The sequence below is a fragment of the Tachyglossus aculeatus genome, chromosome Y4, assembly GCF_015852505.1.
Source record: "Tachyglossus aculeatus isolate mTacAcu1 chromosome Y4, mTacAcu1.pri, whole genome shotgun sequence".
NCBI lineage: Eukaryota > Metazoa > Chordata > Mammalia > Monotremata > Tachyglossidae > Tachyglossus > Tachyglossus aculeatus.
In genome coordinates this window covers 13,280,336-13,298,135 of record NC_052096.1, presented here as the reverse complement: position 1 = coordinate 13,298,135, position 17,800 = coordinate 13,280,336, and the positions used below count along the sequence as shown (strand labels likewise).

At 48.9% G+C, this 17,800-nt stretch overlaps 1 protein-coding gene across 2 annotated transcripts; it reads right to left on the bottom strand.

The window, feature by feature from the left end:
- Positions 1-6,445: 6,445 nt before the first annotated feature.
- LAMTOR2 (late endosomal/lysosomal adaptor, MAPK and MTOR activator 2) lies at positions 6,446-15,828 on the bottom strand. Of its 2 annotated transcripts, none has more exons than XM_038768762.1 (4): positions 15,707-15,828; positions 10,149-10,311; positions 9,949-10,034; positions 6,446-6,586 (listed from the first exon to the last, which is right to left on the bottom strand). In XM_038768762.1, the coding sequence occupies exons 1-4, from the start codon at positions 15,772-15,774 to the stop codon at positions 6,550-6,552; spliced, it is 354 nt and encodes a 117-aa protein (XP_038624690.1). In that variant the 5' UTR covers positions 15,775-15,828; the 3' UTR covers positions 6,446-6,549. The 2 variants fall into 2 exon arrangements, with proteins under 2 accessions (XP_038624690.1, XP_038624689.1); XM_038768761.1 differs by having other exon boundaries at positions 9,949-10,038; positions 15,707-15,823.
- Positions 15,829-17,800: the final 1,972 nt, after the last annotated feature.

The window sequence follows — 17,800 nt, the reverse complement described above, 5'->3', positions numbered from 1 at the left end:
CTCTACCAGCCATCAATCAATCATCATCATCATCAATCGTATTTATTGAGCGCTTACTATGTGCACAGCACTGCACTAAGCACTTGGGAAGTCCAAGTTGGCAACATCTACAGCCAGTCCCTACCCACCAGCGGGCTCACACTCTAAAAGGGGGAGACAGAGAACAAACCCAAACAGACTCACACAATAAAATAAATAGAATAGATAGGTACAAGTAAAAGAAATCAATAAATAGAGTAATAAATAGGTACATACATATATAGAGGTGCTGTGGGGAAGGGAAGGAGGTAAGATTGGGGGGGATGGAGAGGGGGAGAGGAAGGAAGGGGCTCAGTCTGGGAAGGCCTCCTGGAGGAGGTGAGCTCTCAGCAGGGCCTTGGATCAATCAATCGTACTTACTGAGCGCTTACTGTGTGCGGAGCACTGGACTAAACACTTGGGAAGTCCAAGTGGGCCACGCGGAGAGCCGGCCCCTACCCACCGGCGGGCTCCCAGTCGAGAGCCCTGTATATATGCTTGTACATATTTATTGTTCCATTTATTTTACTTGTACATATCTATTCTATTTATTTTATTTGGTTAGTATGTTTGGTTTTGTTTGTACATATTTATTATTCCATTTATTTTACTTGTACAGATCTATTCTATTGATTTTATTTGGTTAGTATGTTTGGTTTTGTTTGTACATATTTATTATTCCATTTATTTTACTTGTACAGATCTATTCTATTGATTTTATTTGGTTAGTATGTTTGGTTTTGTTCTCTGCCTCCCCCTTCTAGACTGGGAGCCCACTGTTGGGTAGGGACCGTCTCTAGATGTTGCCAGCTTGTACTTCCCAAGCGCTTAGTCCAGTGCTCTGCACACAGTAAGCACTCAATAAATACAACTGATTGATTGATTGATTGATTGATTTTATTTTGTCAGTATGTTTGGTTTTGTTCTCTGTCTCCCCCTTTTAGACTGTGAGCCCACTGTTGGGTAGGGGCTGTCTCTAGATGTTGCCAACTTGGACTTCCCAAGCGCTTTGTACAGCGCTCTGCACACAGTAAGTGCTCAATAAATACGATTGATTGATTGATTGATTTCCAGGAGGCCTTCCCAGACTGAGCCCCTTCCTTCCTCTCCCCCTCGTCCCCCTCTCCATCCCATCTTACCTCCTTCCCTTCTCCACAGCACCTGTATATATGGATGTACATATTTATTACTCTATTTATTTACTTATTTTACTTGTACCTATCTATTCTATTGATTTTATTTTGTTAGTAGGTTTGGTTTTGTTCTCTGTCTTCCCCTTTTAGACTGTGAGCCCATTGTTGGGTAGGGACCGTCTCTATATGTTGCCAATTTGTACTTCCCAAGCGCTTAGTCCAGTGCTCTGCACACAGTAAGCGCTCAATAAGTACGATTGATTGATTGATTGATTGTATTTTGTTAGTATGTTTGGTTTTGTTCTCTGTCTCCCCCTTTTAGACTGTGAGCCCACTGTTGGGTAGGGACTGGCTCTATATGTTGCCAGCTTGGACTTCCCAGGCGCCTAGTCCAGTGCTCTGCACACAGTAAGCGCTCAATAAATACGATTGATTGATTGATTGAAGAGTAGTGGACAGAAGTGATTTCCAGGAGGCCTTCCCAGACTGAGCCCCTTCCTTCCTCCCCCCCCGTCCCCCTCTCCACCCCCCCATCTTACCTCCTTCCCTTCCCCACAGCACCTGTATATATGTATGCACATATTTATTACTCTATTTACTGATTTATTTTACTTGTACCTATCTATTCTATTGATTTTATTTTGTTAATATGTTTGGTTTTGTTCTCCGTCTCCCCCTTTTAGACTGTGAGCCCACTGGTGGGTAGGGCCTGTCTCTAGATGTTGCCAACTTGGACTTCCCAAGCGCTTAGTCCAGTGCTCTGCACACAGTAAGCGCTCAATAAATACGATTGATTGAGAAGGGGGAGACACACAACAGCATCAGGGGCCTGGGGGCCTAAGCCCCAACAGGGTCGGGCGCCTTAATAATACTGATCATGGGATTTATGAAGCGCTTACTATGTGCCCAGCACTGTTCTAAGCGCTGGGGAGGGGATACAAGGTGATCAGGTTGTCCCCCGGGGGGCTCACGGTCTTCATCCCCATTTGACAGACGAGGGAACTGAGGCCCACAGAATAATAGTAATAATGATGGTGTTTGTTAAGCGCTTACTATGTGCCCAGCACTGTTCTAAGCACTGGGGAGGGGCTCACGGTCTTCATCCCCATTTGACAGACGAGGGAACTGAGGCACAGAGAATAATAATGATAATGATGGTGTTTGTGAAGCGCTTACTATGTGCCCAGCACTGTTCTAAGCACTGGGGTAGGTACAAGTTCATCAGGTTGTCCCCCAGGAGGCTCACGGTCTTCATCCCCATTTGACAGACGAGGGAACTGAGGCCCAGAGAATAATAATGATAATGATGGTGTTTGTTAAGCGCTTACTATGTGCCCAGCACTGTTCTAAGCGCTGGAGAGGATGCAAGGTGATCAGGTTGTCCCCCAGGGGGCTCACAGTCTTCATCCCCATTTGACAGATGAGGGAACTGAGGCCCACAGAATAATAATGATAATGATGGTGTTTGTGAAGCGCTTACTATGTGCCCAGCCCTGTTCTAAGCGCTGGAGAGGATGCAAGGTGATCAGGTTGGCCCCCGGGAGGCTCACAGTCTTCATCCCCATTTGACAGACGAGGGAACTGAGGCCCAGAGGATAATAATGATGTTTGTGAAGCACTTACTATGTGCCCAGCACCATTCTAAGCGCTGGGGGTGGGGGGGGGGGGGCTCACAGTCTTCATCCCCATTTGACAGATGAGGGAACTGAGGCCCACAGAATAATAGCAATAATGATGGTGTTTGTTAAGCACTTACTATGTGCCCAGCACTGTTCTAAGCGCTGGAGAGGATGCAAGGTGATCAGGTTGGCCCCCGGGGGACTCACGGTCTTCATCCCCATTTGACAGACGAGGGAACTGAGGCCCAGAGAATAATAATAATAATGATGGTGTTTGTTGAGCGCTTACTATGTGCCCAGCACTGTTCTAAGCGCTGGGATAGGTACAAGTTCATCAGGTTGACCCCTGTGGGGCTCACAGTCTTCACTCCCATTTGACAGACTAGGGAACTGAGGCCCAGAGAATAATAATAATAATAATGATGGTGTTTGTTAAGCACTTACTATGTGCCCAGAACTGTTCTAAGCGCTGGGGAGGGGATACAAGGTGATCAGGTTGTCCCCCGGGGGGCTCACGGTCTTCATCCCCATTTGACAGATGAGGGAACTGAGGCCCAGAGAATAATAATGATGGTGTTTGTGAAGTACTTACTATGTGCCCAGCACTGTTCTAAACGCTGGGGTAGGTACAAGGTGATCAGGTTGTCCCCCATGGGGCTCGTGGTCTTCATCCCCATTTGACAGACAAGGGAACTGAGGCACAGAGAGTAATAATGATAATGATGGTGTTTGTGAAGCGCTTACTATGTGCCCAGCACTGTTCTAAGCGCTGGAATAGGTACAAGAGATCAGGTTGTCCCCCGTGGGGCTCACGGTCTTCATCCCCATTTGACAGATGAAGGAACTGAGGCCCAGAGAATAATAATGATGGTGTTTGTGAAGCGCTTACTATGTGCCCAGCACTGTTCTGAGCACTGGGGTAGGTACAAGGTGATCAGGTTGTCCCCCGTGGGGCTCAAGGTCTTCATCCCCATTTGACAGATGAGGGAACTGAGGCACAGAAAATAATGATGGTGTTTGTGAGGCACTTACTATGTGCCTAGCACTGTTCTAAACGCTGCGGGGGATACAAGGTGATCAGGTTGTCCCATGTGGGGCTCATGGTCTTCATCCCCATTTGACAGATGAGGGAACTGAGGCCCAGAGAAGTGAAGTGACTGGCCCAAAGTCACACAGCAGACAAGTGGCGGAGCCGGGATTACCTTCCCCACAGCACCTGTATATATGTTTGTACATATTTATTACTCTATTTATTTATCTTACTTGTACCCATCTATTCTATTTATTTTATTTTGTGAGTATGTTTGGTTTTGTTCTCCGTCTCCCCCTTCTAGACTGCGAGCCCACTGTTGGGTAGGGACTGTCTCTAGATGTTGCCAACTTGTACTTCCCAAGCGCTTAGTACAGTGCTCTGCACACAGTAAGCGCTCAATAAATATGATTGATTGGGACCCACGTCCACTGACTCCTAAACCCAGGCTCTTTTCACTAGGCCATGCTGCACCGTAATAATAATAATAATAATAATAATAATAATAATGATGATGGTATTTGTGAAGCGCTTACTATGTGCCGAGCACTGTTCTAAGAGCTGGGGGAGGTTACAAGGTGATCAGGTTGTCCCAAGTGGGGCTCACAATCTTCATCCCCATTTTCCAGATGAGGGAACTGAGGCCCAGAGAAGGGAAGTGACTTGCTCAAAGTCACCCAGCTGACAAGTGGCGGAGCCGGGATTAGAACCCACGACCTCTGGCTCCCAAGCCCGGGCTCTTTCCACTGAGCCACGCTGCTTCTCTAGAGTAGAGAAGATAGGAGTAATAATAATAATGATGATGGCATTTATTAAGCGCTTACTATGTGCCGGGCACTGTTCTAAGCGCTGGGGGAGACACAAGTTTATCATGTTGTCCCAAGTGGGGCTCACAATCTTCATCCCCATTTTCCAGATGAGGGAACTGAGGCCCAGAGAAGGGAAGTGACTTGCTCAAAGTCACCCAGCTGAAAGCGGCGGAGCCGGGATTCGAACCCACAACCTCTGGCTCCCAAGCCCGGGCTCTTTCCACTGAGCCACGCTGCTTCTCTAGAGTAGAGAAGATAGGAGTAATAATAATAATGGCATTTATTAAGCGTTTACTATGTACCAGGCACTGTTCTAAGCGCTGGGGGAGACACAAGTTTATCAGATTGTGTCAAGTGGGGCTCACAATCTTCATCCCCATTTTCCAGATGAGGGAACTGAGGCCCAGAGAAGTGAAGTGACTTGCTCAAAGTCGCCCAGCTGACAAGTGGCGGAGCCGGGATTCGAACCCACGACCTCTGGCTCCCAAGCCCAGGCTCTTTCCACTGAGCCGCGCTGCTTCTCTAGAGTAGAGAAGATAGGAGTAATAATAATAGTAATGATGGCATTTATTAAGCGCTTACTATGTGCCGGGCACTGTTCTAAGCGCTGGGGGAGACACAAGTTTATCATGTTGTCCCAAGTGGGGCTCACAATCTTAATCCCCATTTTCCAGATGAGGGAACTGAGGCCCAGAGAAGGGAAGTGACTTGCTCAAAGTCGCCCAGCTGACAAGTGGCGGAGCCGGGATTCGAACCCACGACCTCTTGCTCCCAAGCCCGGGCTCTTTCCACTGAGCCACGCTGCTTCTCTAGACTAGAGAAGATAGCAGTAATAATAATGATGGCATTTATTAAGCACTTACTATGTGCAAAGCACTGTTCTAAGCGCTGGGGCCAGACTGAGCCCCCTCCTCCCCCTCTCCATCCCTCCCGCCTTACCTCCTTCCCCTCCCCACAGCACCTTTATATATGGATATATGTTTGTATGGATTTATTACTCTATTTTATTTGTACATATTTATTCTATTTATTTTATTTTGTTAATATGTTTTGTTTTGTTGTCCGTCTCCCCCTTCTCGACTGCGAGCCCGCTGTTGGGGAGGGACCGTCTCTCCAGGTTGCCGACTTGTCCTTCCGAAGCGCTCAGCCCAGTGCTCTGCACGCAGTAAGCGCTCAATAAATCCGGCTGGATGAATGAATGGAGTGAATAACGCGCCGCTCGTGCCCGGGGCAGGGCTTCCGCGCAGGCCTCACGCTGCGATAAGCGCTGGGAGACGCCGCTGGCTCTCTCTACGCCCTCCCCTCGCCCACCACCAAGGAGCCAGGGGGTTTATTCTTTTAGACTGTGAGCCCACTGTTGGGTAGGGACTGTCTCTCTATGTTGCCAACTTGGACTTCCCAAGCGCTTAGTACAGTGCTCTGCACACAGTCGGCGCTCAATAAATACGATTGATTGATTGATTGGCCTTCCCAGACTGAGCCCCCTCCTTCCCCTCTCCATCCCCCCATCTTACCTCCTTCCCTTCCCCACAGCACCTGTATATATGGATATATGTTTGTACGTATTTATTACTCTATTTATTTATTTGTCTTGTACATATCTATTCTATTTATTTTATTTTGTTAGTATGTTTGGTTTTGTTCTCTGTCTCCCCCTTTTAGACTGTGAGCCCACTGTTGGGTAGGGACTGTCTCTATATGTTGCCAATTTGTACTTCCCAAGCGCTTAGTACAGTGCTCTGCACACAGTAAGCGCTCAATAAATACGATTGATGATGATGATGATGATGATGATGATGATTCCTCCCCCGCTACCGGGATGACCTGAGACGGACGGTCTGACAAATGTTTTATTCGGTCCAGGGCCGGTTGATGTGTGTCGTTCCTTTCCCCCACCCGCGCGACACGTTCTTCGGCAGGTTAAGATGCGGCGACTTGAGTTAGAGGCTCCTCGAGGTATTGGACCAGGGCCTGGGCCTGGGGGTAGGTGGGAGGAATAATAATAGTAATAATAATAACAATAATAATAATAATAATAATGGCATTTATTAAGCGCTTACTATGTGCAAAGCACTGTTCTAAGCGCTGGAGCACTGTTCTAAGCGCTGGAAGGAAGAGGTCATCGAGGGGGAGGGCGGTAAATATAACTGTTTGATTCATATAATAATAATAAATAATAATAATGGTATTTGTTAAGCGCTTACTATGTGCAAAGCACTGTTCTCCAATTCGCCCCTCCCGCCCCCAGCCCCGGAGCGATTACGTCCGTATCTGTAATTCTTTATCCGTCCGTCTTCCCCTCTAGACTGTAAGCTTGTTGCGGGCGGACAACGCGTCCCATTACTGCCCTCTCCCAAGCGCTTAGTACAGTGCTCTACACACAGTAAGTGCTCAATAAATATGATCGATTGCTTGATTCACATCCAATTCACCCCTCCCGCCCCCAGCCCCGGAGCGATTACATCCGTATCTGTAATTCTCTATACGTTCGTCTTCTCTTCTAGACTTCAAGCTTGTTGCGGGCGGACAATGCGTCCCATACTGCCCTCTCCCAAGCGCTTAGTACAGCGCTCTGCACACAGTAAGCGCTCAATAGGATTGATCGTTTGATTCATATTCAATTCACCCCTCCCACCCCCAGCCCCGGAGCGATTACGTCCGTATCTGTAATTCTTTATACGTCCATCTTTCCCTCTAGACTGTAAGCTTGTTGCAGGCGGACAATGCGTCCCATATTGTCCTCTCCCAAGCGCTTAGTACAGCGCCCTGCACAAAGTAAGCGCTCAATAAATATGATCGACTGCTTGATTCACATCCAATTCACCCCTCCCGCCCCCAGCCCCGGAGCGATTATGTGCGTATCTGTAACTTCTTTATACGTCCGTCTTCCCCTCTAGACTGTAAGCTTGCTGCGGGTGGACAATACGTCTCATATTGTCCTCTCCCAAGCGCTTAGTACAGTGCTCTACACACAGTAAGTGCTCAATAAATATGATCGATTGCTTGATTCACAGCCAATTCACCCCTCCCGCCCCCAGCCCTGGAGCAATTACATCCGTATCTGTAATTCTTTATACGTCCATCTTCCCCTCTAGACTGTAAGCTTGTTGCGGGCAGACAATGCGTCCCATACTGTCCTCTCCCAAGCGCTTAGTACAGCATCCTGCACACAGTAAGCGCTCAATAAATATGATTGACTGTTTGATTCATATCCAATTCACCCCTCCCGCCCCCAGCCCCGGAGCAATTACGTCCATATCTGTAACTTTATATGTCCGTCCTCCCCTCTAGACTGTAAGTTTGCTGTGGGCAGGCAATGCGTCTCATATTGTCCTCTCCCAAGCGCTTAGTACAGTGCTCTGCACACAGCAAGCACTCAATAAATATGATCGATCGTTTGTTTCATATCCAATTCACCCCTCCCGCCCCCAGCCCCGGAGCGATTATGTCCGTATCTGTAACTTCTTTATACGTCCGTCTTCCCCTCTAGACTGTAAGCTTGTTGCGGGCGGACAATACGTCCCATACTGTCCTCTCCCAAGCGCTTAGTACAGCACCCTGCACACAGTAAGCGCTTAATAAATATGACTGACTGTTTGATTCATATCCAATTCACCCCGCCCGCCACCTAGCCCCGGAGCGATTACGTCCATATCTGTAACTTCTTTATACGTCCGTCTTCCCCTCTAGACTGTAAGCTTGTTGCGGGCGGACAATGCGTCCCATACTGTCCTCTCCCAAGCGCTTAGTACAGCACCCTGCACACAGCAAGCGCTCAATAAATATGATTGACCATTTGATTCATATCCAATTCACCCCTGCCGCCCCCAGCCCCGGAGCAATTACGTCCGGAACTGTAACTTCTTTATACGTCCGTCTTCCCCTCTAGACTGTAAGCTTGTTGCGGGCGGACAATGCGTCCCATACTGTCCTCTCCCAAGTGCTTAGTACAGCACCCTGCACACAGTAAGCGCTCAATAAATATGACTGACTGCTTGATTCATATCCAATTCACCCCTCCCGCCCCCAGCCCTGGAGCGATTACGTCCGTATCTGTAATTCTTTATCCGTCCGTCTTCCCCTCTAGACTGTAAGCTTGTTGCGGACGGACAATGCGTCTCATACTGCCCTCTCCCCAGCGCTTAGCACGCTGTAAGCGCTCAATAAATACGACTGATTGATTCATGCCCAATTCACCCATCCCGCCTCCAGCCCTGGAGCAATTCCGTCCATAGCCGTAATTTCTTTATCCATCCGTCTTCCCCTCTAGACTGTAAGCTTGTTGCGGGCGGACGTTGCGTCTCTTATATTGTCCTCTCCCAAGCGCTTAGCATGCTGTAAGCGCTCAATAAATACGACTGATTGATTCATACCCAATTCACCCATCCCGCCTCCAGCCCCGGAGCAATTCCGTCCATAGCCGTGACTTCTTTATCCGTCCGTCTTCCCCTCTAGACTGTAAGCTTGTTGCGGGCGGACGTTGCGTCTCTTATATTGTCCTCTCCCAAGCGCTTAGCACGCTGTAAGCGCTCAATAAATACGACTGATTGATTTATGCCCAATTCACCCATCCCGCCTCCAGCCCCGGAGCAATTCCGTCCATAGCCGTGACTTCTTTATCCGTCCGTCTTCCCCTCTAGACTGTAAGCTTGTTGCGGGTGGACGCTGCGTCTCTTATATTGTCCTCTCCCAAGCGCTTAGCACGCTTTAAGCGCTCAATAAATACGACTGATTGATTCATACCCAATTCACCCATCCCGCCTCCAGCCCCGGAGCAATTCCGTCCATAGCCGTGACTTCTTTATCCGTCCGTCTTCCCCTCTAGACTGTAAGCTTGTTGTGGGCGGACGATGCGTCTCTTATACTGTCCTCTCCCAAGCGCTTAGCACGCTGTAAGTGCTCAATAAATACGACTGATCGATTCATACCCAATTCACCCATCCCGCCTCCAGCCCCGGAGCAATTCCGTCCATAGCGGTGACTTCTTTACGCGTCCATCTTCCCCTCTAGACTGTAAGCTTGTTGTAGGCAGACGATGTGTCTCTTATATAGTCCTCTCCCCAGTGCTTAGCACGCTGTAAGCGCTCAATAAATACGACTGATTGATTCATACCCAATCCACCCATCCCGCCTCCAGCCCCGAAGCAATTCCGTCCATAGCCGTGACTTCTTTATCCGTCCGTCTTCCCCTCTAGACTGTAAGCCTGTTGCCGGGGAACGACGCGTCTCTCATATTGTCCTCTCCCCGGCGCTTAGCAGGCTGTAAGCGCTCAATAAATATAACTACCAGCTCCTGCGTCCCCCCAGCGCGCGCCCGGGGTGTCTAGGGGAGGCGGTACCTTGGCTTTGAGCATCCCGAACCCCACGGTCTCCTTGGCGTACATACACAGGAGGAGGTTGGCCACTCGGGTGATGGCGACGCGGCCTTCCTGGAGGGGAGGGACGGGGGGGTGACAATCTCCCCTGGGAACGGGGGGGACGCGGGGGGATTGAGGGGGGCGACCCCTTCCCCCCTCCGGGGCCCCCCCCCCGGGCCCACCATGCAGTCCATGAGGATGAAGCGCAGCTGGTCCTCGTTGAAGGCCTGGTGGCCGTTGCGGTCGTAGGCGGCCCAGATGTTGCTGGCGATGGCGGCCGTCACCCGGGCGTCCGTGTCCCCGTACCCCGAGTAGGCCAGCAGGGAACCCTCGCTGTTCAGCAACCTGCAGGGGGGGGGGCGAGGGAGAAAATATCACGCCCCCTAATAATGGATCGTTATGGTATTCATTATTATTAATAATAATAATTAATAATAATAATAATGGCATTTATTAAGCGCTTACCGTGTGCAAAGCACTGCTCTAAGCTGTTCCCCTCCTTCCCCCTCCTCTTGCCTCCTTCCCTTCCCCACAGCACCTGTATATTTGTATATATGATTGTACGTATTTCTCCATCCCCCCATCTTGCCTCTTTCCCTTCCCCACAGCACCTGTATATATGTATGACTGTACATATTTCTCCATTCCCCCCGTCTTGCCTCCTTCCCTTCCCCACAGCACCTGTATATATGTATATATGATTGTACGTATTTCTCCACCCCCCCATCTTGCCTCCTTCCCTTCCCCACAGCACCTGTATATTTGTATATATGATTGTAAGTATTTCTCCATCCCCCCCATCTTGCCTCCTTCCCTTCCCCACAGCACCTGTATATATGTATATATGATTGTACATATTTCTCCATCCCCCCCATCTTGCCTCCTTCCCTTCCCCACAGCACCTGCATATATGTATATATGATTGTACATATTTCTCCATCCCCCCGTCTTGCCTCCTTCCCTTCCCCACAGCACCTGTATATATGTATATATGATTGTACATATTTCTCCATCCCCCCCCATCTTGCCTCCTTCCCTTCCCCACAGCACCTGTATATATGTATATATGATTGTACATATTTCTCCATCCCCCCATCTTGCCTCCTTCCCTTCCCCACAGCACCTGTATATATGTATATATGATTGTGCATATATAATGATAATAATAATAATAATGATGGCATTTGTTAAGCGCTTACTATGTGCAAAGCACTGTTCTAAGTGCTGGGGGATACAGCATGATCAGGTTGTCCCACGTGGGGCTCACAGTCAATCCCCATTTTACAGATGAGGTAACTGAGGCTCAGAGAAGTTAAGGGACTTGCCCAGGGTCACACAGCAGACATGTGGTGGAGCCGGGATTCGAACCCCTGACCTCTGACTCCAAAGCCCGGGCTCTCTCCACTGAGCCACACTGCTTCTCTGCTGCTTCTCTGTATACATATATACAATGTATACACAATATACAATGGGGAAGCAGTGTGGCTCAGTGGAAAGAGCCCAGGCTTTGGAGTCAGAGGTCATGGGTTCTAATCCCGGCTCCGCCACTTGTCAGCTGGGTGACCTTGGGCAACTCACTTCACTTCTCTGGGCCTCAGTTCCTTCACCTGGAAAATGGGGAGGAAGGCTGTGAGCCCCACGGGGGACAATCTGATTACCTTGTATCTACCCCAGCGCTTAGAACAGTGCTTTGCACATAGTAAGCGCTTAATCATCAATCAATCATATTTATTGAGCGCTTACTGTGTGCAGAGCGCTGGACTAAGCGCTTGGGAAGTCCAAGTTGGCAACATCTAGAGACGGTCCCGACCCAACAGTGGGCTCACAGTCTAAAAGGGGAGACAGAGAACAAAACCAAACATACTAACAAAATAAAATAAATAGAATGGAGTAATAAATATGTACAAACAAAAGGTCGTGTGTTCAAATCCCGGCTCTGCCACTTGTCAGCTGGGTGACCTCGGGCAAGTCACTTCACTTCTCTGGGCCTCAGTTCCCTCATCTGGAAAATGGGGAGGAAGGCTGTGAGCCCCACGGGGGACAATCTGATTACCTTGTATCTACCCCAGCGCTTAGAACAGTGCTTTGCACATAGTAAGCGCTTAATAAATGCCATCATTATTATTATTACATATTTCTCCGCCCCCCCATCTTGCCTCCTTCCCTTCCCCACAGCACCTGTATATATGATTGTACAGATTTATTACTCCATTTATTTAACTTGTACATATCTATTCTATTTATTTTATTTTATTAGTATGTTTGGTTTTGTTCTCTGTCTCTCCCTTTTAGACTGTGAGCCCACTGTTGGGTAGGGACCGTCTCTATATGTTGCCAACTTGGACTTCCCAAGCGCTTAGTACAGTGCTCTGCACACAGTAAGCACTCAATAAATACGATTGATTCCCCCCTCCATCCCCTCATCTTGCCTCTTTCCCTTCCCCACAGCACCTGTATATATGATTGTACAGATTTATTACTCTATTTATTTATTTTACTTGTACATATCTATTCTATTTATTTTTTTTTGTTAGCATGTTTGGTTTTGTTCTCTGTCTCCCCCTTTCAGACTGTGAGCCCGCTGTTGGGTCGGGACCATCTCTATATGTTGCCAATTGCACTTCCCTAGCGCTTAGTACAGTGCTCTGCACACAGTAAGCGCTCAATAAATACGATTGATTGACTGATTGATTGACTGATTCTAGCCTGTGAGCCTGCTGCTGGGTAGGGACCGTCTCTAGATGTTGCCAACTTGGACTTCCCAAGCGCTTAGTCCAGTGCTCTGCACACAGTAAGCACTCAATAAATACAATTGATTGATTGATTCTAAGCGCTGGGGCGGTTACAAGGTGATCGGGTTGTCCCACGTGGGGCTCACAGTCTTCATCCCCATTTTCCAGATGAGGGAACTGAGGCCCAGAGAAGTGAAGTGCCTTGCCCAAAGTCACACGGCCGACAACTGGTGGAGCCGGGATTTGAACCCAGGACCTCTGACTCCAAAGCTCGGGCTCTTTTCCACCGAGCCGCGCTGCTTCTCATAAGCGCTTACTATAGGCCAAGCACTGTTCTAAGCGCTGGGTAGATAGAGCAGCATCGTGGCTTAAGACTGTGAGCCCCATGAGGGGCAACCTGATCTACTCAGTGTGGCTCAGTGGAAAGAAAACGGGCTTTGGAGCCAGAGGTCATGGGTTCGAATCCCGCTCCGCCAATTGTCAGCTGTGTGACTTTAAGCAAGTCACTTCACTTCTCTGGGCCTCAGTTCCCTCATTTGGAAAATGGAGATTAAGACTGTGAGCCCCGCGGGGCACAAGCTGATGGAGAAGCAGCATGGCTCAGTGGAAAGAGGCCGGGCTTTGGAGTCAGAGATCATGGGTTCAAATTCCCGCTCTGCCAACTGTCAGCTGTTTGACTTTGGGCAAGTCACTTCACTTCTCTGTGCCTCAGTTCCCTCATCTGGAAAATGGGGATGAAGACTGTGAGCCCCCCGTGGGACAGCCTGATCACCTTGTAACCTCCCCAGCGCTTAGAACAGTGCTTTGCACATAGTAAGCGCTTAATAAATGCCATTATTATTATTATGGCAGAGAAGCAGTGTGGCTCAGTGGAAAAAGCCTGGGCTTTGGGGTCAGAGGTCATGGGTTCAAATCCCTGCTCTGCCAACTGTCAGCTGGGTGACTTTGGGCAAGTCACTTCACTTCTCTGTGCCTCAGTTCCCTCATCTGTAAAATGGGGATAAAGACTGCGAGCCCCACATGGGACAACCTGATCACCTTATAGCCTCCCCAGTGCTTAGAACAGTGCTTTGCACATGGTTAGCACTTAATAAATGCCATTATTATTATTGTGGCAGAGAAGCAGCATGGCTCCGTGACAACGGCCCGGGCATTGGGGTCAGAGGTCATGGGTCCAAATCCCGGCTCCGCCAACTGTCAGCTGTGTGACTTTGGGCAAGTCACTTCACTTCTCTGAGCCTCAGTTCCCTCATCTGTAAAATGGGGGTGGAGACTGTGAGCCCCCCGTGGGACAACCTGATCACCTTGTAACCACCCCAGCGCTTAGAATAGTGCTTTGCACATAGTAAGCGCTTAATAAATGCCATCATTATAAGTCACTTCACTTCTCTGGGCCTCAGCTCCCTCATCTGTAAAATGGGGATTAAGACTGTGAGCCCCCCCGCCCCGACCATGGGACAACCTGATCACCTGGTAACCTCCCCATAGTGCTTTGCACGTAGTAAGCGCTTAATAAATGCCATCATTATAGGTCACTTCACTTCTCTGGGCCTCAGTTCCCTCATGTGTAAAATGGGGATTAAGACTGTGAGCTCCCCCCCCAACCAAGGGACAACCTGATCACCTGGTAACCTCCCCATACTGCTTTGCACATAGTAAGCGCTTAATAAATGCCACCATTATAAGTCACTTCACTTCTCTGGGCCTCAGTTCCCTCATCTGTAAAATGGGGATTAAGACTGTGAGCCCCCCCCCCAACCATGGGACAACCTGATCACCTGGTAACCTCCCCATTGTGCTTTGCACATAGTAAGCGCTTAATAAATGCCACCATTATAAGTCACTTCACTTCTCTGGGCCTCAGCTCCCTCATCTGTAAAATGGGGATTAAGACTGTGAGCCCCCCCGCCCCGACCATGGGACAACCTGATCACCTGGTAACCTCCCCATAGTGCTTTGCACGTAGTAAGCGCTTAATAAATGCCATCATTATAGGTCACTTCACTTCTCTGGGCCTCAGTTCCCTCATGTGTAAAATGGGGATTAAGACTGTGAGCTCCCCCCGCAACCATGGGACAACCTGATCACCTGGTAACCTCCCCATACTGCTTTGCACATAGTAAGCGCTTAATAAATGCCACCATTATAAGTCACTTCACTTCTCTGGGCCTCAGTTCCCTCATCTGTAAAATGGGGATTAAGACTGTGAGCCCCCCCCAACCATGGGACAACCTGATCACCTGGTAACCTCCCCATAGTGCTTTGCACGTAGTAAGCGCTTAATAAATGCCATCATTATAGGTCACTTCACTTCTCTGGGCCTCAGTTCCCTCATGTGTAAAATGGGGATTAAGACTGTGAGCTCCCCCCCCAACCATGGGACAACCTGATCACCTGGTAACCTCCCCATACTGCTTTGCACGTAGTAAGCGCTTAATAAATGCCACCATTATAAGTCACTTCACTTCTCTGGGCCTCAGTTCCCTCATCTGTAAAATGGGGATTAAGACTGTGAGCCCCCGCCAACCATGGGGCAACCTGATCACCTGGTAACCTCCCCATTGTGCTTTGCACATAGTAAGCGCTTAATAAATGCCATCATTATAAGTCACTTCACTTCTCTGGGCCTCAGTTCCCTCATCTGTAAAATGGGGATGAAGACTGTGCGCCCCCCGCCCCATGGGACAACCTGATCACCTGGTAACCTCCCCATAGTGCTTTGCACGTAGTAAGCGCTTAATAAATGCCATCATTATAAGTCACTTCACTTCTCTGGGCCTCAGTTCCCTCATCTGTAAAATGGGGATTAAGACTGTGAGCCCCCCCGCAACCAAGGGACAACCTGATCACCTGGTAACCTACCCATAGTGCTTTGCACGTAGAAGGTAATTAATAAATGCCATCCTCATCATTATTATTACTATTATTATAAGACTGTTGACCCTCCCACCGCTCTGGCCCTGGTTCTCCCCAGCCCCTTCTATCGAGCTGGACGCCCCCCGACTCACAGAGTGCTTTGGACTCCCCCGGTGTTAGCCTGGCTGAGCACTTGGGTCAAGGCCTTGGGGCGCAGCATGGCGGCCACCAGGCCCCGAGCACCTTCCCCTCTTCCGCCCTCCTCCCGGCCGACTGCGCCTGCGCGCTGCCTTTCCCCCCGCGACGCCCCCTGGGAGTCGTAGTTCTCCCCGCCGCGCGGCGCCCCCTGGGAGCCGTAGTTCTCCCCGCCGCGCGGCGCCCCCTGGGAGTCGTAGTTCTCCCCGCCGCGCGGCGCCCGCTGGGAGTCGTAGTTCTCCCCGTCGCGCAGCGCCCCCTGGGAGTCGTAGTTCCCCCCGCCGCGCGGCGCCCCCTGGGAGTCGTAGTTCTCCCCGCCGCGCGGCGCCCGCTGGGAGTCGTAGTTCCCTCCGCCGCGCGGCGCCCCCTGGGAGTCGTAGTTCCCCCGCCGGCTCCGCACCACGTGACTGGGCGCGCGCGGGCTCCCAGGGCCGGCCCGCATTCATTCATTCACTCACTCAGTCGTATTTATTGAGCGCTTACTGTGTGCGGAGCACTGTACTAAGCGCTTGGGAAGTACAAGTTGGCAACATCTAGAGACGGTTCCTTCCCAACAACGGGCTCACGGTCTAGAGGGTCTCCCCCGCGTCCCCCTCTCCATCCCCCTCATCTTACCTCCTTCCCTTCCCCACAGCACCTGTATATATGTTTGTACATATTTATTACTCTATTTATTTATTTCACTTGTACATATCTATTCTATTGATTTTATTTTATTTTATTATGTGAGACCAACCTGATCACCTCGTATCTCCCCCCCAGCACTTAGAGCAGTGCTTTGCACATAGTAAGCGCTTAACAAATGCCATCATTATTATTATTATTGTAACCTCCCCAGCGCTTAGAACAGTGCTTTGCACGTAGTAAACGCTTAACAAATGCCATCATTATTATTATTATTGTAACCTCCCCAGCGCTTAGAACAGTGCTTTGCACATAGTAAGCACTTAACAAATGCCATCATTATTATTGTTATAGTAACCTCCCCAGCTTAGAACAGTGCTTTGCACATAGTAAGCGCTTAACAAATGCCATCATTATTATTGTTATAGTAACCTCCCCAGCTTAGAACAGTGCTTTGCACATAGTAAGCGCTTAACAAATGCCATCATTATTATTATTGTAACCTCCCCAGCATCTAGAACAGTGCTTTGCACATAGTAAGTGCTTAACAAATGCCATCATTATTATTATTATTGTAACCTCCCCAGCGCTTAGAACAGTGCTTTGCACATAGTAAGCGCTTAACAAATGCCATTGTTATTATTATTGTAACCTCCCTAGTGCTTAGAACAGTGCTTCGCACATAGTAAACGCTTAACAAATGCCATCATTATTATTATTATTGTAACCTCCCCAGCGCTTAGAACAGTGCTTTGCACATAGTAAATGCTTAACAAATGCCATCATTATTATTGGTATTGTAACCTCCCCAGCGCTTAGAACAGTACTTTGCACATAGTAAGTGCTTAATAAATGCCATCATTATTATTATTCTCTGGGCCTCAGTTCCCTCATCTGGACAGTGGGGATGAAGACTGTGAGCCCCCTGTGGGACAACCTGATCACCTTGTATCTCCTCCCCCCCCCCCCCGCGTTTAGAACAGTGCTTTGCACATAGTAAGCACTTAACAAATGCCATCATTATTATTGTTATTATTGTAACCTCCCCAGCGCTTAGAACAGTGCTTTGCACATAGTAAGCGCTTAACAAATGCCATTATTATTATTATTATTATTATTATTATTTTGTTAGTATGTTTGGTTTTGTTCTCTGGCCCCCCCCCTTTTAGACTGTGAGCCCACTGTTTGGTAAGGACTGTCTCTCTATGTTGCCAACTTGTACTTCCCAAGCGCTTAGTCCAGTGCTCTGCACACAGTAAGCGCTCAATAAATACGATTGATTGATTAGAGGGGGGAGACAGATGACAAAACAAAACACGTGGACGGGTGTCAAGTCAGCAGAATAAATAGAAGTAAAGCTAGATGCACATCATTAAATAAATAGAATAGTAAATATGCTCATTCATTCATTCAATCGTATTGATGGA